The sequence below is a fragment of the Rhineura floridana genome, chromosome 5, assembly GCF_030035675.1.
Source record: "Rhineura floridana isolate rRhiFlo1 chromosome 5, rRhiFlo1.hap2, whole genome shotgun sequence".
Classification (NCBI taxonomy): domain Eukaryota; kingdom Metazoa; phylum Chordata; class Lepidosauria; order Squamata; family Rhineuridae; genus Rhineura; species Rhineura floridana.
Window position 1 is genome coordinate 99,774,030 of NC_084484.1, and position 25,112 is coordinate 99,799,141.

At 46.6% G+C, this 25,112-nt stretch overlaps 1 protein-coding gene across 2 annotated transcripts in view; it reads right to left on the bottom strand.

Moving 5' to 3' along the window:
- Window positions 1–19,232, bottom strand: part of SIM2 (SIM bHLH transcription factor 2) — an 81,099-nt gene extending 61,867 nt beyond the window's left edge. The window contains exons 1-2 of one of the 2 annotated variants that reach the window (XM_061627695.1): window positions 18,591–19,232; window positions 17,731–18,339 (exon numbers count right to left, since the gene is read on the bottom strand). In XM_061627695.1, coding sequence (XP_061483679.1) covers window positions 17,731–17,905 — 175 coding nt within the window. In that variant the 5' untranslated portion in view covers window positions 17,906–18,339; window positions 18,591–19,232. Of the gene's footprint in view, window positions 1–17,730 lie in introns of both variants that reach the window. The other variant, XM_061627694.1, reaches the window with a different exon arrangement.
- Window positions 19,233–25,112: the final 5,880 nt, after the last annotated feature.

Here is a 25,112-nt window from a genome sequence, read left to right on the forward strand (position 1 = left end):
TGCCTTGCGTTTAGTTAGAATGCTATTTATGAAAGAACAAGAATATTTATGAAATGCAGGTTTGCCCTTCGTCAGAAATGCAAAATGGAAATGGAAATGGACTGCCTTCAAGTCGATCCCGACTTATGGCTACCCTATGAATAGGATTTTCATGGTAAGCTGTATTCAGAGGGGGTTTACCACTGCCTCCCTCTGAGGCTAGTCCTCCCCAGCTGGCTAGGAAGCCAGATTCTTCCTTGTCAGCAACTGCCAGCTGGGGAGGGGGGGCAACTGGGGTCCTTGGGACTATGCAGCTTGCCCACAGCTGCACAGGTGGCACGGCATGTATTCCCTGAGCCACTCACTGTGGGGGTGATCTTCAGCTGGCCCTTGACACCCAGGAGACATGAGCGGGGATTTGAACTCACAGACTCTGGACTCCCAGACAGGCTCTCCTCCTGGCAAATCTAGTAAGGTGACCTTTTGAGGATGCAATAGTTACTCAACGAAAATCAGGGTGACATGGGGGGAGCTAAGGGTTTTTGAATATTTATTTTTAAAATAATTTTAAATAATATAAAATTATTTAACTGGAGTATGTATATCTCTCTTGGCCCAAACTCGGCAAAGAAAATTATAGGGATGTGTGGGAAGGGTAAACAGGAGACTGCAGAGAAGGTGATTCCTCTGCTTTGCTAGTATATTATGGTCCACAAACAATTTGTCCAGATTAATTTACCTAAAACAGCCATTGCTCCATTTTAAATTCACTGTCAATGCACCTGAAAGAATGAGGAATCCCATCCCCCCTCTATCTGATGATAATGAGCCCCATAACTGTGTTTAGCACCTAATCTACTTTAAGAAATCTTGAGCAGGAGCTCCCATTACTTGCAAGATTTGTAAGATGCAACATTTACAATGCAAGTATTTGGAGCCCGGTGTCATCAATATGCTGATGACACACAGCTCCCTCTGGCCATTCCATCTGACTCAGGAAATATTAGACCTGTTGACTGTTGGAATGTATGAGGTTCAACTCCAACTTGGTGGGTTGAGGCTGCATGGGGTTAATAAGGGTAGCTAGAGAGCTAGACCTCTTGCTGGTTGAGGCTATACCTATTCCTTTGATCCTGCCCTCTCTTCCCTTCCTGCTAGACTGATAAGCAAAGGAATGTTGATCCCAGTTCCTTCCCGCCTTTCTCTCTGTTCTCTTTCTCTCGAGAGGGGAGCAGACATCTTCTCTTTGTTTCTCCTCTCAACCAGGATGAGGGCCAGCACTGGGACCAGTGCTCCTTGCTCCAGCAAAGCCAGTTAGCTAGATATAGAACTCTTTCCTATCAAGCATGTACTTCCAGAATAAAGTAGTTGTTTCTTATTTTAAAGCTTAAAGTCTCTGTCTGACTAATTTGCAGGGAAGGTAGAATCTTAGCAAAGATTCAAACACACACACACTAAGCCCGCTCAATACTCTCCGTTCTGCAGCGCTACGCAACTCTGCTACGCAACTCAATAGAGAAATTCTGACAGGTTATGGGCACCAGCCATGCAAATGGAGATTTGAGCAATTAAAGGAGCTATTGTGTTTGAATCAAGGAAGCTATTAGTGACCTTCAGAGTTTTAGTCAGTGAAGAGTTGAGGCTTTTACTTCAGGATGGCCAGCATGACGAAGGAGCGGCAAGGTCTCCACGGACTGGAACCCGGAGGATGGAAACTTTGGGAATTTCACATGCTAAAACATCTAAAGCAACAGCAGCTGTTAGAAGTTATTACAGGATCAGAACCAGGAGAAGGTGCTTCTCGGGAGGAACAAAGAATTTGGACTGAGAAGGATGAAACGGTACAAGACCTCATCACTAAATCTGTGAGTAATGCGGAGATTCCTTTGATTATGAATTCTAAAAATGCCAGAGAGATGTGGAAAACTCTTGAATCCCATCATAATCCAAAAAGCCAGGGACATTTAATTGCAATGTTAAGAAGTCTTATTAATTTGCAAATGAGGGATGATTCTTTTGAGGAACATCTTACAAAATTCATGATGTTAGTCCAAGGGATAGAGGAAGCAGGAACAGAGTTACATGAACCAGTACAGATTGCTTTATTCCTAGACTCCCTTCCAAAATATATGGAGACTTTCATACTTATAATGCAACAACAAAACAAAACTCTAAACAAGATTATTTCTGAAGTTAGAGCACAGTTCTTTCAGAAGAACAAAGGAAAAACTGGTGCAAGAGAAGACAGAGTCTCTTCTTTCTTAAGTAAACAAACTGGCCAAGCTTCTAACTGACAGCCAGTCAGATGCAGATTTCAGGAACAAAGGGAATCCAAAGGTGTGAAAGCCAAGCGTTGCTATCTATGCAATTCAAAAACACCTTAAAGACCAATGTGACAAGAAAGGGAAGCCTGAAAGAAATAAAGAATTTAAAGGGACAGAAAAGAAAAGTGCAAACGGCTTTCAAGTAACCCATGTTGAAAAATGTTACAATAAAAATAAATTTTATGTGGATTCGGGGGCAAGCACTCATCTAATAAATGAAAAAAACTTTGAGAAATTAACCCCACGTGGATGATCAGTCAAGATGGCGAATTCGAACGGGGTGCCCATAAAAGCGCAAGGAGATGCTAAGCTGATTTGCCAGACTCCAAGCGGCACTGAGGAAATTTATCTCAGGAATGCGCTATGGACCCCAGGAATCTCAAACAACTTGATATCAGTTAGTGAAGCTACAAACAGTGGGTGCTCTGTGTTATTTGAACAAGATTCCTGCACAATTTCTAGAGATGGTGAAATTTTATGCACAGCTACCAAAAAAGGGGCATGCATGAAGTGTATCAGGAAAGTCCACAAGCTAATGTTGTGAAAGAATGCTGTAACAAGTCTTGTTTACATTTATGGCATTGGAGATGAGGGCATAGAGACATTGCAAAGATAAACACCCTTCAAAATAATTATTTAGTAAGAGGCATGAAAATTGAACCCTGTCAAGAAAAGGGGAGATTCACATGCTGTGTTAAAACAAAAGGAACCTGACCCAGTTTTCCTGAGTAGAGTGAAAGGAAGACTAAGCGCCCCCTAGAGTTGATTCAAGCGACATTTGTGGAATGCCAATCACTTCAACTGGTGGAAACAAATATATTGTCAGCTTTATTGATGATTATTCAAGATTCACTGTGATATATATGTTGAAGGAGAAGGGGCAAATGCTTCAGAAACTCAAAGAATATGTGGCAATGGTGACCACTAAATTTCAGAAAAAAACACAGATTCTACGTTCTGATAACGGAGGGGAGTACATGTCACATGCTACCCAGCAGTTTCTGCTTGAAAATGGGATTGAGCATCAAACCACTATACCCCACAACCCAGAACAGAACGGAGTCTCGGAGAGAAAATTCAGAACCCTAACTGAGATGGTGAGATCCATGCTAGAAGATGCCAATCTTCCACAGAAGCATTGGGGAGAGGCAGTGTATACTGCCACCTATCTACAAAATCGTTTGCCAACAAAGGTGAATGGCAACAAGACTCCATTCGAATTATGGTACGGGCACATACCCAGTTTGGCTCATATAAAGGTGTTTGGATCAAAAGTGTATGGTCACATTCCACACCAGAAGAGAACCAAATTGGACAACACTACAAAGAAAGGAATCTTCGTTGGATATTCTTCAAAGCAAAAGGGATACAGAATCCTAAATCCCCAAACAGAAAGGATATAAATCCAAAGAGCTGTCTACTTTGATGAAGGTCATGGTGCATTCCAACCAGAAGGGGAACCATTCCAAGACCACAACAGTGAAGAAGATGAAGTAGAAATACCATACAGCACTACAGATTACAGCAACATGCCAGCACTGGAGGACAGTGAGGAATCAGAGCAAGAAGGGGAACCTGCACAGCCAGAAGGGGCAGCAGAGAGTCCTGCACCAAGACGCTCTAACCGCACCAACAAAGGTGTACCTCCACTGAGACTGTCCTACCTGGCGAGAGCTGATGAACTTCCAGAGCCTGGGACCTGGAAAGATATTGAGGCCTTACCCAAAGCTGAAGCTGAGAGGTGGAGGCAGGCAGCCAAGGAAGAGCTGGAAGCTCTACACAAGAACAAAACTTGGACACTTACCAAGCTTCCTCGAGGAAGGAAAGCTGTAGGTTGCAAGTGGGTATTCAAGAAAAAGCCAGATGCTGAAGGGAACATTGAGAGATACAAGGCAAGACTAGTGGCCAAAGGATACTCTCAAAAGTATGGACAAGACTACTGTGAAACTTTTGCTCCTGTAGTCAAACATACAACAATCAGAACTCTCCTAAGTGTTGCTGCTAACAAGAAAATGTAGGTGGAACACATGGATATAAAAACAGCGTTCTTGCATGGGGAAATAGAAGAGAAAATCTACATGCAACAACCACCAGGCTTTGAAATACAAGGAAAGGAAACCCTAGTATGCAAACTGCAAAAGAGCATCTATGGACTGAAACAAGCTGCAAGAGCATGGAATGACAAACTGAACCAAATGCTCTTGAAACAAGGCTATAAAAGAGGTGAAGCAGACCCCCTATATAGCAGATTCAAGAACAACAAATGGACTTATATTTTGATTTATGCAGATGATTTACTACTGGCTTATGAGAATCCACAAGACAAGCAAGAGTTAGTAAATAATCTAAGCAAGGAAGTTGAAGTGAAATGTCTAGGCGACATCACATACTACCTTGGAATACAAATTGAAAGAGAGGACGATGAATCCTTTCTTCTAAACCAAAAACAAAAGATTCAAGACCTACTTGAGAGTCTAGGACTGAAGGATGCACATCCAGCACCTACACCAATGGAAGTAGGATACTTGAAACCAGACCAGAACAATCAACCCTGGGAAGACAACGAAAGGTACAGACAAGCTATAGGGAAACTCCTGTACATCAGCACAATATCCAGACCAGACGTGCCGGTAGGATACCTTTGCAGAAAAACCAGCTTGCCAAACAAGAAAGACTGGGAAGCAGTCAAGAGAGTGGCAAGATATCTGAAAGGCACTGCAAACATGAAACTAAAGCTATCAGCTACTCGAGATCCTAAACTTCTAGGATATGCTGATGCTGACTGGGCTGGAGACACCAAAGATCGTAAGTCAACCAGTGGAAACTTGTTCTACTATGGGCAGTCACTTATCTGCTGGACAAGTTGAAAGCAAGAGACTGTAGCACACTCATCTACTGAGCCTGAGTACGTATCAGCTGATGAGGCATGCAAGGAAATCCTGTGGCAATGCAAGCTTCTAGGAGACTTGGGCATATCTGAACCAGAGCCTATCAGAATACTTGAGGACAATCAAGCCTGCATAAGACTTGCAGAATCAGAAGGGGAAAGTTCTCACATGAAGCACATTGATGTGAAGTTCCACTACCTAAAGGACATAAGGGAGAAAGGACTTCTAGAGATGACCTACTGTCCAACAGAAGAGATGACAGCTGATGCTTTGACCAAACCATTGGGCAAAGTCCGACACCAGAAACTACGAGGCAAGATGCACCTTGTAGAATGAACCAAGTTCTCATTGAGAAGGGGTGTTGGAATGTATGAGGTTCAACTCCAACTTGGTGGGTTGAGGCTGCATGGGGTTAATAAGGGTAGCTAGAGAGCTAGACCTCTTGCTGGTTGAGGCTATACCTATTCCTTTGATCCTGCCGCGTCTTCCTGCTAGACTGATATGCAAAGGATGTTTGATCCTAATTCCTTCCCACCTTCTCAGTGTTCTCTTTCTCTCGAGAGGGGAGCAGACATCTTTCTTTGTCTCTCCTCTCAACCAGGATGAGGGCGAGTACTGGGACCAGTGCTCGTTGCTCCAGCAAAGCCAGTTAGCTAGATATAGAACTCTTTCCTATCAAGCATGTACTTCCAGAATAAAGTAGTTGTTTCTTATTTTAAAGCTTAAAGTCTCTGTCTGACTAATTTGCAGGGAAGGTATAATCTTTAGCAAAGATTCAAACACACACACACTAAGCTCGCTCAATACTCTCTGTTTCACAGCACTACGCAACTCTGCTACGCATCCCAATAGAGAAATTCTGACATTGACTGGAAGCAGTGAAGGGCTGGATGGGGGCTAATGAGCTGAGGCTGAATCCTGATAAGACTGAGATACTGTGGGTGGGTTGTTCTGGAAGGAACAGATTCATAGTAAGGGTAGTCCTGCATTCCAGCTTGTCACTAGCGGCCCAAGTGGCTTCTGTGGCTTGAAGTGCTTATACCCAGCTTGTTGCTGGTGCTAAATTAGTTAAACAGAACAGCAGAGGGTAACAGCGGTCTGAAATGCAGTGTGCCAGCGTGTGTGCGTTTACCTAAGAAAGCAGGCTTTTACTCTGCATCAGGATCACTGAGACTTGAGACTTAGTAAAGTAAGAAAAGCTACTTTATTTATAGAAATATATAGTAGATAGAAAGGCATACCTAGTTCTAACTAACTAACTAAGTTGGAGGTGCAACGCCCAGGCATGGGCGTTGACCTCATGGCGAGGAGAGAGAGAGAGCAGAGACAAAGGTGTGTCCTCTCTCCCAGACAGTTGGAGAAGAGAAGCGGAAAGGGCAGAAGGAGGAGGGGCAGGTAAGCTTCCCTAAAGACCGGAAGGAAGTCAGTCAGAGCATCACAGGTAAAGGTAAACAAGCCTATCCATCTGGAGGACCCTAGCTCTATCTCCCTTCTGGAACATAAACAAAAGAACAAAACAGGAGTTGCTCTTGCCCCACTTCCATCACCCCTTCTCAACGAGTGTTTGGTTCAGCCCACGAGGTTCATATTGTCTCACAGCTTGCAATGTCTGACTTTGCCCAACGCCTTCTTGAGAGCGTCTGCAGTCATTTCTTCTGTTGGACAATACTCCATCTTGAATAGTCTTCTGCGGTAGGTAGGTGCTTCACATCTATGTACTTGGTGCGTGAACTCACCCGTTCTGACTCCATGAGTCTGTTGCATGCTTGATTGTTTCCCAGTCCCTTTTGGTTTGCAAGCTGGTTTTTCATCACAGGTATCCCACTAATACCACCACATCTGGCTTGGTAACAGTACTGATATACAGACATTTTCTGATGTCTTATATCTCTCAGCATTTCCTTTAGCATTTGGCTTTTTCTTGAATATCCTCTTGTAGCCTACAGCTTTCCTTTCTTGAGGAAGCTTGGTCAGTGTCCAAGTTTTATTTTTGTGTAGAGATCCCAGCTCTTCCTTAGCTGGCTGCCTCCACCTCTCAGCTTCAGTTTTGGGTAAGGCTTCAATCTCTTTCCAGGTCTCTGGTGCTGGAAGTTCATCTCTCACAAGGTAAGCAAATCTGTCTGGTGGTACACCTCCGTTGGTGCATTCAGAGAGTCTGGGTGCTGGCACTTCAGCTGCCCCTTCTGGCTCTATTGCCTCTTGTGGCTCTGTTGCCTCTTGTGGCTCTGTTGCCTCTTGTGGCTCAGACTCCTCGCCTTCCTCTGCAGGTATATTATTGTTATACCTTCTGTGGTGGAAGAATAACTCAGCTTCTTCCATTTCGCTGTCATCTGTTTGGTGTGGAGCCCCTTCTGGTCGGTTCCTTCATCAAAGTGGACAGCTCTGCATACTTCAACTTTGCCAGTTTTGGGATCTATGACCCGGTATCCCTTCTGCGTTGGAGGATATCCAATGAATATTACTTCCCTGGCAGTGTTGTTAAGTTTTGATCTCTTTTGTTTTGGGATGTGCACAAAGGCCTTGCACCCAAATACACGAAGGTGAGACATGCTTGGTGTCCTACCATGCTACAGTTCAAATGGTGTTTTGTTGGTTGCAGATGCAGGAAGTCAGTTCTGCAGGTAGGTGGCAGTAACTCCAGCTTCTCCCCAGTACTTCTTTGGTAACTGCGCACCTTCCAACAAGGAACAAATCATTTGTCCAAGGATCCTGTTCATTCTCTCTGCAACCCCATTCTGTTCTGGGTTGTACACAACTGTAGTCTGGTGCTCTACGCCTTCCTCATGGAGAAAGTCTTGCATAGCCCTAGACACATATTCCCCTGCATTGTCAGATCTTATGATCTGTGGCTTTCTGCCAAATTTGTTGGACACAATCCTAACATAGTCCTTCAGTTTTTGAATTACCTGACTTTTCTCCTTTAGCAGATACATTGTAGTATATCTGGAGTAGTCATCTATAAAAGTCAGCATGTATAAATTTCCACCCTGGGAGGGCACTTTCATTGGCCCACAAAGATCAGTGTGAATTCATTTTAGAGGCTTTTTGGTTTTCCTCTCACTTTTCTTAGGAAATTTTGGCTTCACACTCTTGGTCTTAATACAGCATTCACATGTCTGTGTTCAATTGCACTGTCCCATTTTAATGCCTCTTGCCAAATTCTCCTTTTCTAGAGCAGTGACTCTGGCTAAGCTACCATGTTCTTCTTTCAGCTTGGCATAGAAAGATGGGACAGTAAAGGGAAGCCTAACATGCGCAAGTGGCTTACATGTGGATCTGACTTGAACAGAAAGCTCTTATTTATGTATTTCTTTCTCAACTGATAGAGGTGTTGTTTTGTTTAAGTCATTCATTAAGCAGATCGCCTCCCTTTTCGGTTTAATCATTACAAAGTGGGTCGTTTTTAAAACTCCATTTTGAACTCTGTGCGGAGTCACAATTTAACCACAGTGTCACAACCAGCGTGGGTGGGGGCGCTGCACTTACAGCCAAAGAGAGAGGAAGGAAGGCTACCAGGCTATGGTCTGAAGGCACACGAGGCCAGCACCCTGCTGAAGCTAAGCAGCGTCAGGTCTGGTCAGTGTCTGGATGGGAAACCCCTGGAAAACCATATGTAAGCCGCCTTGGGTTTCTATCATGGAAAGAAAGGCAGGGTATAAATGTAATAAATTAATAAAGGAGGGGGAGGGAAAATCTATCCCGTTCTATATTTTGGTTCTTCAGCGATACCCGTTTTTTTTGGGGGGGGCATCAAGCCACCACAGCGGATGCTGTTTCTGAGCCTCGATCTGTTGCAGGTTGCTGCCTCCCGCCTAGACTTTAATTCATGGCTCACGGAGGTCAGGACAAAAGCTGAGGGGCAAGAACGAGCTTAGATCTGTGCAAGCGACAGGCCCTCCTCCCCTCGGCTCTCGCTCCTCCTGGGAAGTCTCATTTCAGGACTTGGCGACTCCGCCGGGTCAGTTGAGAAACCTCGCCAGCATCTGCCGAAAACAGCCCGGCTCTGATCCTCCCACCTGCGAGGATTTGTGTCGGTCGGCACGCCGGTGCTAAGCACGCAAAGGGCCCGCGCGGAAACGCCTTTACGTGGAAGGAAGACCCGTGGGACTCAACGGGAGCGAGCTCCTCCTCCATCAGGCGCTTTAGGCCTGCGAGCAGCCTTCACTCCCGCTTGTTTCACGTAGGATCGGGCTTCAGAGAAGGCTGGGGCTGAGCAGCCTTCGGGGAGCCAGCATCTCAAAAGCATCGGCTGGGGTCTAGTGGCGTTCCCGTTTCCCTGCTCCTCCAGCGGCACCTCTTCCCTCTTCTCCCCGTTAGAAGTCCCCGCTGGGCGGCTGCGGAAACGTCTCGGAATCCCAAACAGCAAAATAAGGAAAGAGAGACGCATCAGATGTCTTTAACTGCTCCAGATTTTAAATTCAGATATTAAAAAAGGAAGGAAGGAAAGGGGCCCCCTGAAGATTAATTTAAATGTGTGACATTCATTTCAATGCAGGCCAATCTAAATTCACATTCCATATAAAGCTGCTTTTATTGTACAGAATGCAAATCCTGGCGCCTGTTTGTTTCAGCCTTGCGAAATTTGCAAATGGGGCTCGCAGGTGGTGTTTTTCTGTATTAGTTTGAGCTCCTGTACACTCCTAAGGGATTCCTACCCATAGCAAATGGCGATAGGTATCACCGGCCGTCCCGGTCTGGACCGGTAGCGCCAGACAGTATTGCAGTAACAAATTCAGAAGTGCAGGTTCCCTTCATGATACTCACAGCCACACACATCCCTTTTGGCTACTGAGTTGTAGCCTTCTCTCGCAACAGCAGAGGTCCATAAGAGCCAATCAGCATGAAAGGAGGGGGGTTAACTACCGAAAAGTGTCTTCTCAGTGGCTGACTAACCTCCTCTCACTTTGATCGGCTCCAATCAGCAGGAAAGGACAAGGAAGCATATTAGAAGACTCGTCTCAATAACCAACACACTCCCCTTTCATGCTGATTGGCTTATAGGATGCTGGAAACATGCCCCTTCTATGATAAGCTTCCCCAGGGCCTTGAAGACCTGGCTCTTCAGGCAGGCTTTTGGGGTGGGTTAGGTTTCTTACTGTTATGGTTTTAAATTTTAATGTTTGAATGTATTGTTTTATCTTGTACGTCGCCCAGAGTGGCTGGACAACCAGCCAGATGGGCGACTAATAAATAAAATAAATAATAATAATAATAATTGGGACCCTGCTGGGACCCTGCTCCCTAAAAAGTAAAGAGTCTAAGACCCCCGAGACTCTGGACGACTACACCCATGGCTCCAGATCAGGACAGTTTCTCTGTCATTCTGTTTGACACCTTGGAAATCCTTCAATCGCAGGGGAGGGGGAGGGGGAGGGGGGGGAGAGAAAAAGTGTGAAAGATACACGAAAAGCCACCGAGTTCTTATAGAGTTTTTAGATTTTTTGCTGAAGAAAACCAAATCCATCCCTAGTTACATTCCCTCCACCACCACCCCTTCCTCCCGGACGGCTGTGGGTTGCTGGCAGAAGCAGAGAGAGGCGGAGAGAGAGAGAGAGAGAGAGAGAGAGAGAGAGAGCCTGACAGAGGGATCGTGGTAGCAAAGCGAAGACGTTTATTCCTATATCCTGAACTTCCAGCTTTTCCCGTATACCCAAAAGATCCACAGCGTTGAAAGAAATGACTGGAAAAGAAAGTGCAAAGAGCCCTGCTCCTCAGGAACGCCTGGTGGCAACCCTAGAAATCCTGAAATTAATAAACCTGATTACAGTGACGTATAGTTCCAGCGGGGTTTCCCGTACCCAGTCCCATTCTGAAAAGGGCTAAGGCTTCTAAGTAGACATGGTTAGGATTGCGCTGTGAAATATTTACTGAGGAATCGCAACCATCTTTAGTAAACCCTAGTGAATGCACAGGCATAACAGGATTTATCCCCTCGGGATTTTGTCCCGATTCCTTAAAAATGAGAGAAATAAAAAAAATGTGTAGGCGAATTGCGACCATCATAAACCTCCTCTTTTCAAAATTGCGAGCAGTAATCAAACTTCTTCCACTTGTATAGAAATTGTATTCCTAAAGCAACTTTCTTCTGCTTTCAAAAGGTTATAAGGAAGTATAATTAGGGGGCTGAGAGAAGGAACTAGAATCCCCAGAAGTCACCCCTTAATCGAAACAAAACCCAGAAGCTTCCTTCTCCATTCATACGGTTTTGCGCCCACGCTTAAAAGCCACCCTGGTCAACACACGGAGCCTTGCTGATTTCTCAGCGGAACGCCTGAAGCAAAGGAACAACAGCAAAAAGGATGAATATTCTCTCTCCGAAATTATTTAATGTCTTCAAATTTGTGGGGAATCTTCCAACATTTAACATCACCTTCTGTGAAAAGAAGAGAATTCTCGAACCACACTGCTAACTTCATGATGCTGCATTACGATCGTTATTCATATGTTTATGTTATGAAATAATGGAGAACGGAAAGCTTGTGAAGCCTGATTTTGCCCACGTTCACTGCAAGTCACGCTGAGTCTTACTCTAGGAATGCCTAGCCCTGTACAGTGAGGCGGCGATCCTATATCCATTTACCCGGGAGTAAGCTCTATTGAACGAAATGGGACCGACTTTGGACTAGCCCTGCTTCAGTATTGCGGCGTCGTTAGTTAGGTTTCGTAAGGCCAAAAGACTTTGCCTATCTGTCTTCAGGCTCTGCAGCAATAACACGCGCGCGCGCAGACTGACAAACTTTTTCCGGTGCTCAATTTGGAGAACTCCTTAGTGTCTGGCTAAGAGCGTTAGAGCTGCGGTCCCCATACCCTGTTTCCTGTGAGGAAGCCTTATTGAACTTAATGGGCTTTCCTACAGGCCTCAAACCACTTCCTCCAGAGTGGCATCAACGGACTTCATTAAATGCCGAAGAAGTGTTACGGGGCTCGGAGGTGCAATCTCCTTAACACCTGGACTGTCTCGAGACAGGCCAAACTTCGATCATTTTAACCAGCATTTCCTTTAATTGCTCTCCTTAGAGAAGCTTGTTGGCTGTGTGTAATTTGTGTGCTTAATTTAGTTTAAAGCAACACCACAGCAGCAGAGTAACAGCAGATGTTGAAATGCAGTGTGCCAGCGTGTGTGTGCGTTTACCTAAGAAAGCAGGCTTTTACCCTGCATCAGCATCACTGAGACTTCTTCTTGTTGTTAGGTGCCTTCAAGTCGATTACGACTTATGGCGACCCTATGAATCAGCAACCTCCAAGAGCATCTGTCATGAACCACCCTGTTCAGATCTCGTAAGTTCAGGTCTGTGGCTTCCTTTATTGAATCAATCCATCTCTTGTTTGGCCTTCCTCTCTTTCTACTCCCTGCTGTTTTTCCCAGCATTATGGTCTTTTCTAGTGAATCATGTCTTCTCATGATGTGTCCAAAGTATGATAACCTCAGTTTCATCATTTTACTGAGACTTGAGACTTAGTAAAATAAGAAAAGCTAGTTTATTTATAGAAATACATAGTAGATAGAAAGGCAAACCTAGTTCTAACTAAGAAGTGGAAAAGGGCAGAAGGAGGAGGGGCAGGTAAGCTTCCCTAAAGGCGTCACAGTCTAGCGACATAAGGAAGTCAGTCAGAGCATCACAGGTAAAGGTAAACAAGCCTATCCATCCGGAGGACCCTAGCTCTGTCTCCCTTCTGGAGCATAAACAAAAGAATAAAACAGGAGTTGCTCTTGCCCCACTTCCAACAAAGCTGCCTCACGCTATCAAGACAGATGAAGGGAAGGGAAGAAAGAACAAACCGCAGGTCAGGCTGCGACTCCCTCCGACTTAAAATGTGCAACTCCAAGGGACGTTTTCAAGTGGGCAGGGAGGATGGGCATTGTTTGGGGATAGTACGAAATTGCATTGGCCACTTCAGACTACCGAGAGTGATCTCACGGGCTTCACCTATGCCTCGGCGGTGCTTCCGTGCACGCTTTCCTGCGAGAAAATTCCGTTGAGAGCAATGGGTCTTACTTCCGAGTAGAAACACTGAGAATCGTTTTGTGCGGCTGCAATCTTATGCACGCTTGCCTGACCAGCAAGTTCCATTAGACTCGCAGTGGTTTACATCTACATAAACATACTTAGGGTTGCACCACCCATTAACAAGGACAGAGTAGAGTCTACACAGATCCTGATGGCCCCACAAAATAAATGGGGTGAGGTGCTGATCCGAAGGTACAGTCCCAAGCCCCCTACTAGTGAAATTTACTGGACCTCTGGTGGGATAATTCAGAATCCCTCCATAGGAATTAATTAGCCTGTACATCTTGTCATTTATCTCGTCCTACTCACAGTCAGGGATAGTTAAAAGAGTGGCACAAGAATGGATTGTATATACTCTTTTTAATGCATACTTATCACTAATGAGCAGAATCCAAGCTCTCCTTAGAACACAAGCGGTAGCTGTTAATTTAAAGACTTTCATTCGCAATACGGGCTGTGATGTTTCAAAACACAGCCCATTCCTATGCACGTTCACTCAGAAGTCAGGCTGCAATCCTAACCTCATTTATCTGGGATTAAGCCCCATTTAATTCAGTGGAACTTGCTTCTGAGTACACATGGTTGGACTGCTGCCTAAGTTTCAGGCTTCAGTAGGGCTTACTCCCAGGTAAATTGGTATAGGATCGCAGCCTGACTTCAGAATAAATCAGTGAGGCTCATTACTTTCTCGTGTAGGGTTGTGGGGTTTTCTGGAGAAAACCTCCTTGCTTTCAGATCCTGTGAAACCACAGTGGGACTTGCTCAAGTAAAAATGCTGAGGACTGGAGAAATGAGGGGGCATGATTTTGATTTTGCTAAAGGGATTGCAGCTCTACCTAAGATAAGAAATTCTAAAAAAAAAAAAAATTGAAGTGATGTTATTGGTTATCCTTATGCAACCTCCTCCTGTACATTTTGTCTGAGTTAACTGTAAAAAACCAAAGGAAAATAGCAAAAAAGCTATTCGTTAGCGCGGAGAAGTCCTGGTGACTTGAATGAGCCGACTCTAGAAGCAGCTCAGCTTAAAAAGCCAACATACAGTCCCGAAGGAAGCCTGAAGCCACCACTTCCAAAGAGACCGTATTTCATTCTGACGGGATGGGACAACTATAGCAAGTACTTGATCGAATGGGAAAAAAGCGTCTTTCCAGGTTACCCAGCCCAACCCCCAACAGGCTTTTCCATTCAGGTTAGAGTTGTCTTCAAGCTGGAGCGAAAAGGTAAACCCCACTGAATTCAACTGAAGCGGTTTTTAGGGTAGGATAACAATATATTCAACAATAATTTCCTGGAAGCTCCCCGGGGCTGGGACCTACCTATCTGCCATTCTGTAAGAAGCCATGCACACCGCTGAAATAATAATGAGAACAATTATTGCTTATGTGAGCCTCTTTGATTTTAGTGCAATCCTATACTCGTCTACACAGAAGGAAGTCCCTTGGACTTCAGTGAGACATACTCCCAGATCAGTGTGCATAGAAGCCTAGTATAGAAGTTCCACTGAACTCAGTGGAATTTACTTCCAAGTAGACACGCCCAGAATTGTACTATTAGTAAGTAGGAGCAGGGCTTTACCCTTAAGAAGAAAGTGACAGAATCTGTCTGAAACCGCATTTAACCAGTCGGTTAGAAGGGAAGGCATATTCAAAGATTTCCAAATGAAACGTGTGCGAACAAATAAGAGGGGCTCAAAGATAGGAGTGCCTTCCTTTCCGGCCCTGCCACTGCCAAAACTGTCAAATGGAAAGCAAAAGGACTATGGAAGAAGTTCGCTTTCCAAATTCGGGGAGAAGAGATCGTATAATCACGCGGAAGCTAGATGACTCCACGCTACCGTCAAAGCAATATCCACCACCCGGCCGAAGAAAAGGCAAGGGACCTAAAACTCATCGAATGCGAATGCCTACCACCATGAGGGGGGAGGGAGAGGGGGGTAAATACCTCTCTCTCAGTTTTAAAGGCGAATGGATATTATTTCAAACAATGAGAGGGTTTGCCTGTGTCCAGGTGGCTTATCCCGGAACTAAGGATATCTCCTGCTCAGCTCGATCCGCGGCAGGCGCTGCCACCACCCAAGCTGGGTTAGCGCTTGTTCACCGCAAAGGCTAAGAGGCAAATCTCCCTGAGATTCCTGTCAATTTCAAGGCTGGCATTCGGCCGGTCAGCCCAAAGGGCCGCTCTCCGGGAGGTTGCGCGCCAAGAGCCTGCGTGTGGTTTTGAAGAAACAAGCAAAACCAGCGCCATCGCGGAGAAACTGCGGGGGAACCTGGAGAGGGAGACGGCGGAGAGTTTGCTCATCTCCCTTTGAAATATATTCCTCAAGGCGACCCAGTCCGTCTGAAATCAATGAGATCCTGTCGGCTCTCGAGCTGAATCGTAATCGTTCGAGTTTTGAGATTCTATTGCAAGTCCAATTACATTTGTCAGCTACTTCTCCGCCTATAGATTGGCGCTGATCTCGCACACATTAGGTCCCACTCATTTCAGTGGGACGTATTTTGAAGTAAATATCCGTAGAATACAGTAGCAGCTTTGCACCTACAGCGTATTTGGCAGTAAATTTAGATTGAATCTATCGGGCTTACTTTAAAATAAGCACAAGGAGCCGTCTATATTCTCAATGAGAGTGGCTTCCCGAGGTTTCGCACAGGTTGAACCTGGGCCTTTCTGCAGGTAAATTCTTCCCCTGAATTATGCCCTCTCCTAATAAAAGCGTTTAGGATCGGCCTGCTGCTTTCCCACAATTTCAAAACCTTTTGCGCTCTATATTTACAATTAAGCCGGTTTACATTAAAAGATAGCTTCATTTAAATCAGTCGGTTTTTCTTTCAAGTAAAAGTACTTATCGCTGTGATCCTATACACACCTTTGAATAGAGGTGGATAGGATCGTGCGATTAAGTCATTCCCTCTGGCAACTTTTTCCTTAGATCCTCAGCACATTCATTTAGGGGTAGACGTCATTGCTTTACTTGGCTTGTAAAATAAATCGTAGCTGTGATTACGCTGGGAGGGGGGAGGTTAGTTTACTTTCCAGCTCCTCCCCACTCGATTGCACTGGGGCTCGGCTTCTCTTAACTTGGGTAAGGATCCTTGACCTACTCGATTCAGCTTGTGCTCCTAAGTAAAGACAAGGATACCTCGAGTTTTGTCTATTTTTCACCTTCAAAATCTTACTGAAGTTTTATACGATTCAGGCCTGCGAGCAAATGCTAACAGGGACATCTCTGTCTACATACATTTTGTATCTCACGGCCTAGGAAAACATATCTTCATTGTCTTCACTGGCATAGTATAGTGCAGGGTTGGAAGAACCCCAGCAGTCGTGGCTACCACAGGGCTTGTCCCCTTTCTTCAGGGACTTTAGACACATCTCCTCTTTCTTCTAAATATTGCTGGCACCGCTTATTTAAAGGGTTTATTTTGCTGCTCTTTATGATGAACATGTTATATAGCAAGAGGTTTCTTTTCCACCCACAATGGCTCTATCGGAGGGATCATTGGCGCTTTCTCGCACATCTACTACTTTCTCAGAAGGGTGGTTGTTGTTATTAATGGGGGGAAATGCTTCATTCTGTCTAGGTTGCAATGGCAACCATTCCCCTACCATTCCCTTGAGGTCACTTTTCAGGCGGCAATGGCAATTCCTCTCTTATAGTTCCCTGGAGTTCAACAGGACTACTCTAATGTTAAGCCGATTGTGGATTGGAGCAATTATCTTTATTCCTGCACAGGCTTCCCAGTCTGCTATTAAGAACGATCACTCCATTGTTAAACATATGCCACTGAATAAAGAGCTACTGATATTATTTTAAAGAAAACCTTTTAGGGTGTCTTGACCGACCAGCCCAGCCAGATTAGTCCTATTTAAAGTCAAGGAAATTGCCCCCAAGCAAAGGTGCTGAAAACAGTGGGCCTCCACTTCAACTCATGAGTATAGGAACAAGGGGAAATCTTGGGCCCCGATCCGTAGCTCCCTTGCATCAGTGGGCCTGACTCAATATAAAATATTTAGCAGCTGCTAGGAGATAATATTTTTCCAAAATGTTGCAAACTCAGCTCGGACTGTGCTACTTTTCAATGGCTGCCTGCGATGTTTTTGGAGACGGGATACAGTTCATAACTGCCTTCAAAGCTCTTCTCTTTCAATCACTTTAACCCCTAAGAATTCCCTTGAAACAGACCAAAAGGTCCGTTCAGCCTGTCCTTTCCCTTCGGATCCTTTTGAAAGCCAGCCTGTCGTTGCACCGGGTAAGCCGTGCCGCCAGGCCAGGACTTTGGAGCAGATGTCCCGGCTCCACTCGGCAGAATTAATAGAAGAGTACCGCAAACACAGCAGGGCTGGCTTACCACATTTTAACATGAACGAGGTAACGCACATTGCCATCTAAGGTGTGGGGGCACCCGCAAAACCAATCAGCCCAGGGTCTAAAACGACCTAACTGCACCACTGACCCCCACATCTCTCCCTGGAGGAGAGGCCAGAAAGGCTAATCGCCCTGCCCTGCAGGCCCTCTGGAGGAGAACTCACCTTCCGGGAAGACAGCTCTCATTTTGAGGTAGCTGGTGGTGAGGCGGATGATGGACGCCTTGTCCAGCTGGGAGGTGATGGCCGAGGGCAAAGGCAGCAGCTTGGCCAGCTCATAGAACTCGCCATTTTCCTTTTCCCTCCGCGTTTTCGCGGCATTTTTGGACTTCTCCTTCATCGCGGCTCTTGCAAGGCAACGAGGAGGATGGCACTGGCATAGTAGACCCCGCGAGGCTGCTGGGTGGCCACGAGCATGGACTTTGACTCCGCGGGGGCTGCTTTCCGAGGGGCAGAACCGGCCCCAGAGTCCGGTGGAGGGCGGCGCGGTGGCGACGGCTTAACTCTTGCGTCTCTCACGCCGGGAAGAGAACAACAAACCCTTTAAAGCGGCGGGGATGTCGGCTGCCTTGGACAGGCGAGATGGTCTTCGGTCTCCGAGAACATCGGAGAGTCTTCCTTAGGGCTTAATTCTTCCCCCTCCCGTGGTGGCAAAAGCGCAGCCTTCAAATCAAGGTCAAAGAAATAGGTTGCGATTGGGGGAGGGGGATCTCTTCCGCCTCACCACCCTAATTCGGGTCAAATGGATCCTTGATCCAGGAGATCAGCACCAAGCTAAGGGATCGAAGCAAAGAAACAGGAGTTAGAGCGAATGCCGGGGGGGGTAATTATCCCCACCCCCAAAAGCGTTGGCGTTGCCCCTGAATCGGATCGAGGAGAATATTCGCTCTTCTGGAAGCCAGGCTGAGAGGATTCTGGGTTCCTTTCTCTCCACCTCCCACCCCTTAACACGTGTGTACTTGCTGTGTTTATTTTAGACCCCCTCCGGGCCAAACTGGTCTGTCCTGTGCGCGACACACACACACCCCTTTGCTGGCAAGGAGAGCCACTCAACTCGGCCCAGCTCCAAGCCTGCCCCTCCGCAGCCCACGGGAGAGTCACTTTAAAAGGGAATCCATTTTCCTGGGAGAGAAGCTGAGGGGGGGGTGTCGATTTTCCTAAAGGCAGCGGCTGGCGGTGGTAGGCGAGAGTTCTGTTGATTCTCTCTGTACCGCAAGGGCACGAGCAAGCCGGAGGGGTCTTGCCTGCCTGCCGCTAGAGAACTGGGCCAAGTCCACCGCGCTGCCTCCCAAGGTGGTTCTTCTCAAATCAAAGCTGTACACAGCAAGGGCCGCCGGAGCAAGAAGCGAACGTTTCCCGCGCCTGGCCCGGCAATCGAGGCACCGGAGCTCTCGTTTCTTCTTCTCCGGGCTGCCGCAGGACTAGGAAAAGGAGCTCTGAAGTGGCCTCTTCAGTTCGTTCCCAGGCAAAGGCTGGAGGCGAGGGAAGGGGAGGGGAAGGGAAAACGCGCCGAATGACGTCTGCCAGCACCAGCAGCAGCGGCATGCAAGCCACCCAAATACGGAAAAAGCCCAATTAACACTCGAACTGGAGGGATAAGAAAGGGGGGTGTAAGGAGGTGACTAGCTGAGGGACGAAGGTCCGACGTCTTTCTTCAAATGGATCGTACCTATTTCCCTTTTTATATCCTGTAACAACTACACACATATGCATACACGCATGTGTGCGTAGAGAGAGAAATTGGCTCAAGCCACAAGGGCCTGCAACTATCCGCCGTTTGACAGCTACCCACGTTTTCAAACAGACGTTTACTGTGGAAGCAGATCCCATTGATTTCAGGAGCTGCTGTTTCTAAGAAGGCCTGCTTAGGACTGGGTTGTTACTTGGAGGAAGTGAACGCCGTGGAATCAGTGGGGCTGCATTTTGGGCTGTAGCAGGGCGCTCATTTCCAGGGACCCTCAGGCCCGCAAGCCTCGACGTCCTCCCTCATTACCTCGGTGCAAATGCCACTGGTTTCAATGGAACTACTCAGTTCCAAGTGAAACCGTCCTTTCAACCCCAGGAATATACTGTCTTTTTTGCTCCCTGCCCACAAAGGAACGAATTAGAAGGCAGTCTGTCGATTGTAATTTTAAGTAAACACGTTGCCTTCTTTAAGATCCTACAGCTTTCAACAGAATCCACAATGATTTAAAAACTATTACGAATGTTGGTCTAAAATCCCTGGGAACAGGGAGCTACCGGATCCAGAATTCACCTAGAGCTGCGGTCCCAAGAAGCACGTACTCCACCCAGTGTCCCATTTGAACTCAGTTGGCCTTACGTCTAAGTAAACGTGCTTAATTCGATTAAAAACCCTTAAACTTGATGGGTTTCCATTCAGCTGAGCTGCTGTGCACCCAGATTGTCACCTATTAAAATGAATGTGAAGCTTCAGCGGTTTCTGAGCAACCAAATAAGTTTAACTGACCAATTAAGTAGATCCGGACTGGGTTAGTAATAGGGTCAAAAATCTGCTAAATTTTAAAGTACTCTAATTAACTGAGCAAATGGAAGAGAAGCGACATCCACACCTAGACCCTCAAACAACCCAGTCTTATGTAGGAGTACTCAGAAGTAAATCCCACTGTGTTCAATGGAGCTTACTCCTAGGAAAGTGATTTCTCAATAAGCATGCATAGGATTGTGTAGTTACAGTGCAATCTAAAGTCCCACCGTGCTCAAAGGGGCATACTGCCAAGTAAGTGTGTATAGGATTGCAGTAAATCTCAGTGAACACAATGGGGCTTACCTTTGAGTAGTCCTATATAGCAACCACCCCTTCCTTCCCCTTTTGATTCCATAAACACCTTGCAGGCTTTAGAAAGTACATTCCATTAAATCTGAGAGATTTGGACTGTAGTTAGCCTGATTAGGATCTGGATCTGGAATTCCCTCTGCACTCAATGAAAGGGCAGATCAAAATTAGGCTCCAGTCCTACACCCATTTATCTGTTCCACTGAGCTCAATGAGACTAACTTCCGTATTAACATGTTTAGGATTATGCTGTTTGGGAATCTCTAAATCATGCCCTTCTTCCAAGTACATGTCCCGCCCCCCACATTCCATCTCCCTCTTTACCTAGCTGATGGTGAATAGGGTTGAGGGCCGCGCAGTGCCGTATGGACTTATCCTAGAGTAAGTCCCATGTAAAGTAAACAAGTTTAGGATTGCATTTGCACAAAGTAACACATTCGCGACAAGCAATCGCGTCACTACTAGCTCTAAGGGGATTGCCAGGAAAGAGGAAGAACCCTACAGGAGAGGAGGAATGCGAAATTCCAGTCGCTTGGCCTAGACTCCGCAGCGTTCTTCAACCTTGGGTCCCCAGACTACCACTCCCATCATCCCTGACAACTGGCTAAACTGGCTGAGGATGATGGGAGTTGTAATCCAATAACATCTGGGGACCCAAGGTTGAACACCGATAACGGCTCTAACCTCAGTAGTCTACAGCGCAGGCACGTCCCCTCCCTCCCATGCGGGTTAAGCAAATCAGAGCCACCCGCTTCAGCGCGCCGCGGTAGAATTCATTCTCTTTGCAGACTTTAGGTGGCGCTTGTCCTCTCGAGCCTTTAATCACGCCATTTGATTGCAGTGGATGGTGGAGGCCGTCAAGCAAAGCACCCGGCGGCTCTGGAACCAGTGAGGTGGGGATTGTTGGAGGCTTGGGATTCAAAACTCTCCGATCTGGAGATGAAAGTCACAGAAAAGTGGATCCACTGATGTGGCCAACTGACTGGTATTTACTCAATCTATGGACCAGCCCAATCGTTGAGAAGAAAAGTGGAGGCAGTTCCCCCTGCCCAATATTCAGGTTAGGGGTGGGGACCCTGTAGCCTTCCTAATCTCCGACTCTCCAACTCCCATCAGCCCAGCCAGCATGGCCAATGGTCAGGGGGTTGTATAACAACTTCTGAAGGGCCACAAATTCCCGGTAAATGTAACTTCCCCCCTTTCAACCCCCCGTCGCCTTTCTCCAACTCTGGTATATCCCAGAGTTTCCATGATGTGGCTTTCTCCGTCACTGGATCCTAAAGACTGCGTTGTCTTGAAAATAAGTTGCACTAAAACCAATTAATGTGGGCCGCTCGATCCTGTACATGTTTACTTAGAAGCGAGCCCCACTGAGCTCAATGGGGCTTGCTCCCAATTAAGTGCGTTTAAGACTGCAGCCTAATTTCGAAGTGATGATGCTTCGAATAATGGGGGTGTATTTTAGGAAAGAGGCGGAGGCGCACTGGAATCGGCAGACCCGTCAGTGTGTCCTAATCTACCTACCTACAAAACAAGAAAGATGACAGATCTGTTCGGTTGCAGTCCTAAACACGCTTAGCAGGGAGTTAACCCCACTGAGTTTACATCCGAATAAACATGAACGTCTTTGCACTGTTAATCACTGTTCACCATGAGTATATTCTTAGGCGCTTTATAAACTCAAAATCATCTGATCACAATGTACAGAGCTCCGTGTATATGCCCTTGAGTAGTCCGATTACATTCAACGGAACGGCCCCGGCCTAAGTAGCGTTGTGGTTTGCGGCTTTGGATCCCTTCCCATCACATCGCTGCTGCTGCTACTGCTTTTCCCCAGTCCTCTGACAACGCTCGTCCTTTGTGAATTCATGCTTTGCACGCTGACCGCTCGTCAGGAAGGTTCCGAGGTGTTTTCTGAAGCCTGCAAAGGAACCGGATGAAAATCTGCGCCCAGCGAAGCTCCGGCTCTTAACACTCCAACTCTCTGTCACGTTTTCTTGCAAGTGAACCCCACGGACTGATCCCCAGTGGCGTTTACTTCCAAGCAAGCGCGTCTCAGCTTGCCTCTGAAATGCCTCTAACGAGGGAAAGCGAATTGCTCTCCCAATCCGATCCCGCCGCTGCACCCTTCTGACTTCCACGGCTCAAAGGAGGCAAGTGTCGGGCGGAGCTGCTCTGTCAAACCCCGGCCTTCTTCGCGAGAATCAAGTGAAGGGCCTCGGCGCCTCTTGCGCGGGAATCTCCTGAGAAAACCCTTGGGGACCCTCCTGGCAAATTCCCCGACAGCGGCGATCGCTCACTGGGGGCTGTGATCTCAGCTGCACTTGGAAGGAAGGTCTGTGCAAGGGACCAGACCTCTTGGGAAATCTCGTCGGCAGAACTGGGGCTCAGAGACGCTTCCTGCTCGCCGGCGAGAGGATGGAAACCTTTTGAAACCTCTTGTATTCGCCAGCAGGTCTGAAGGTTTGGAAGCGGCAGTCTGCGTGGCAGAGGGCGCTGTTCCTCGCGGGGCATTTCTTCGATCGAGAGACAACAAGCACCTCTTTTCCAACCGGCAGTTTAATCCATTGCTGGCCACTTCTTTAATCCCTGTGCCTATCACTGAACAGGAGCCTGAACAATGCTACACTTTCAAATAGGTAATTCATAGCGCAGGCCTAACCGTGCCTACTTAGCAGTAAGCCCTCTTGAATCCTGTGGGGGGTTACTCCCAGGTAAGCGGAGTCAGGATGGCGGCCTGCGAGCTCCACTGAACTCAAGAAGGCTTCCTTCTGAGTAGGATTGCGCTGTTAATACGTCATCTTGGTCATCCGGGGGAATGCTAAGGCAGGCTAACAGCTTCCTCTGAGCGGGACTTTCTTCTACACAAACTTGCGTAAGACCAACGATCAAGCGAGTAGTACAGTGACGGATCTTCCCCAAAGGAGACTAGTCCCCTCCAACATACACACATCGCGCTATGGTATAAGTCTCATTCATTGCAATGGGGCTAAATAGGGGTCGGTGGATGGTGCCCATCGGCCCGCAGTCAATGGCACAGGAATCAAATGGCTGACTTCGGTTTAGCGCGCTCGGGGTCTTAGCTGGCGCAGAGATACAGAACAATTGTGAAGAAAAGGAATTGGGGGGGATGCTACGATACTTAAACCACTCTCTTAAATCTCCTGTTGGTCCACTGCAGTCCACGGGACTTGCTTTCACCGAAAACTGTTTGCGATCGCGGTGGAAGTTTCCTGTGACCAATCGCAATAGCCACAAAATACGCTATGGAATAATAAGGCTCAGGCTTCTCCCTCCTTAGACCGAAGTCTTCCGGAAAGTATTGCTTCCGTTTATGTAGAAACAAAAGCGAGACAAGGCAGAAACTGATCTGTTCCTTAATTCTCTGGGATGGAATATTTGGGTTACACCGCTTTCTCCCAGTTCACTGCAAATAAGCGCGATGGGTTTGATGCCAAGTTGGCCGCACATCGCTGGCAAAAGTCCTCAAACCGTTTCACAAATGGGACTCCAATTTTGTTTTACACAGGACACTCAGAACGCTTTACTGTATATGTTTTCTCTCTCTTTCGCCTTACAGGGGCCCAGGCGATTTGGAAAGCGGCTCTCTTCTGCTTGCTAACTCGGATTAACCGAACACTCACAGGTGGCACAAACAGCGAGACCGGGGTGCTGTGCTCGTGTGAAAAGAATTTAATAAACGACGCGTTCTGTACTAATTATTCCTTAAATATATTTTGCATAAGCAGAGCTTTTTGTTTTGTTTTAAAAACCAAATCTTACGTGATCTGAGAACGCCAGAGACGACCACTGAACAAATCTGGTTCAATGTAACAACAACAATATACACGTTTCCGGGAAGGTGACAGATTAACAGGTCATCCCAAACAGTTTCCCTTCCAAGGAAACCTGCAGCCAGTGCCTTTTGCACGGGGTCGCTGCCCAGGATGATAAACATAAATAAATGGCCTGGTGAGAAACGCTCGGCTTCTTCAAAAACAAACAGCGACCGTTTGGTATTAACGACGATGCCGGCTTGATTGGCCTGACCAGCCAAACCAAAGTGCTCCAAATCAGACGGACTTCATGCCGTCGAAATGAATGGGAACCGATCGTCTTAAAAAGGGCTTAAGTGGGTTATGGATGAAGAGTTGCCAGACGACTAAACGGTCGTATTCAAACCAAGGGAGGTTTGAAAAAGGTGGAGGCCCCTCTCTGGAAAAGGCAACATGCCCAGCGTATCCTTGATCACTCACATGCAAAATGTGTTTTAATAGTGATGAGTCTGTAAGATGTTATATTAGTATTTTCCAAGGCGCATAAGTGTTTCATATTTGTCATTTGATGTATCCTTCCCACCCACCCCTGTATGCAGGAAAATTCGTCTGACCTCTCTTGCTCTATTAAGCGTTTGTATCTCAAAATAAATGCCAAACTCTAGCTTGATCCTGCCGCCACCGTCGCCTTTGGCTTCTTGAAAGAAACCAGGAGTTTGACCCTGAACCACTCGAATTTGTGCCACTCCCCCCCCTTCCGAGGACTATTCTGGGTCTACTTCTCAATTGATTCGGTGCAGCTTCGACCCCAAAGTGAAAAGAAATAGGATTAATCCAATTCGATCCCCTCCACTTTTTGTAAAATCCAGTGTAGGGGCCTTTTTAATGGATCAATAAGTCAATTAATACAAGTACTGTTCTTGGCATCAAACAAAGAGGGTTGGGAAGGTGAGGGGTATGTGTCCACACTGGGG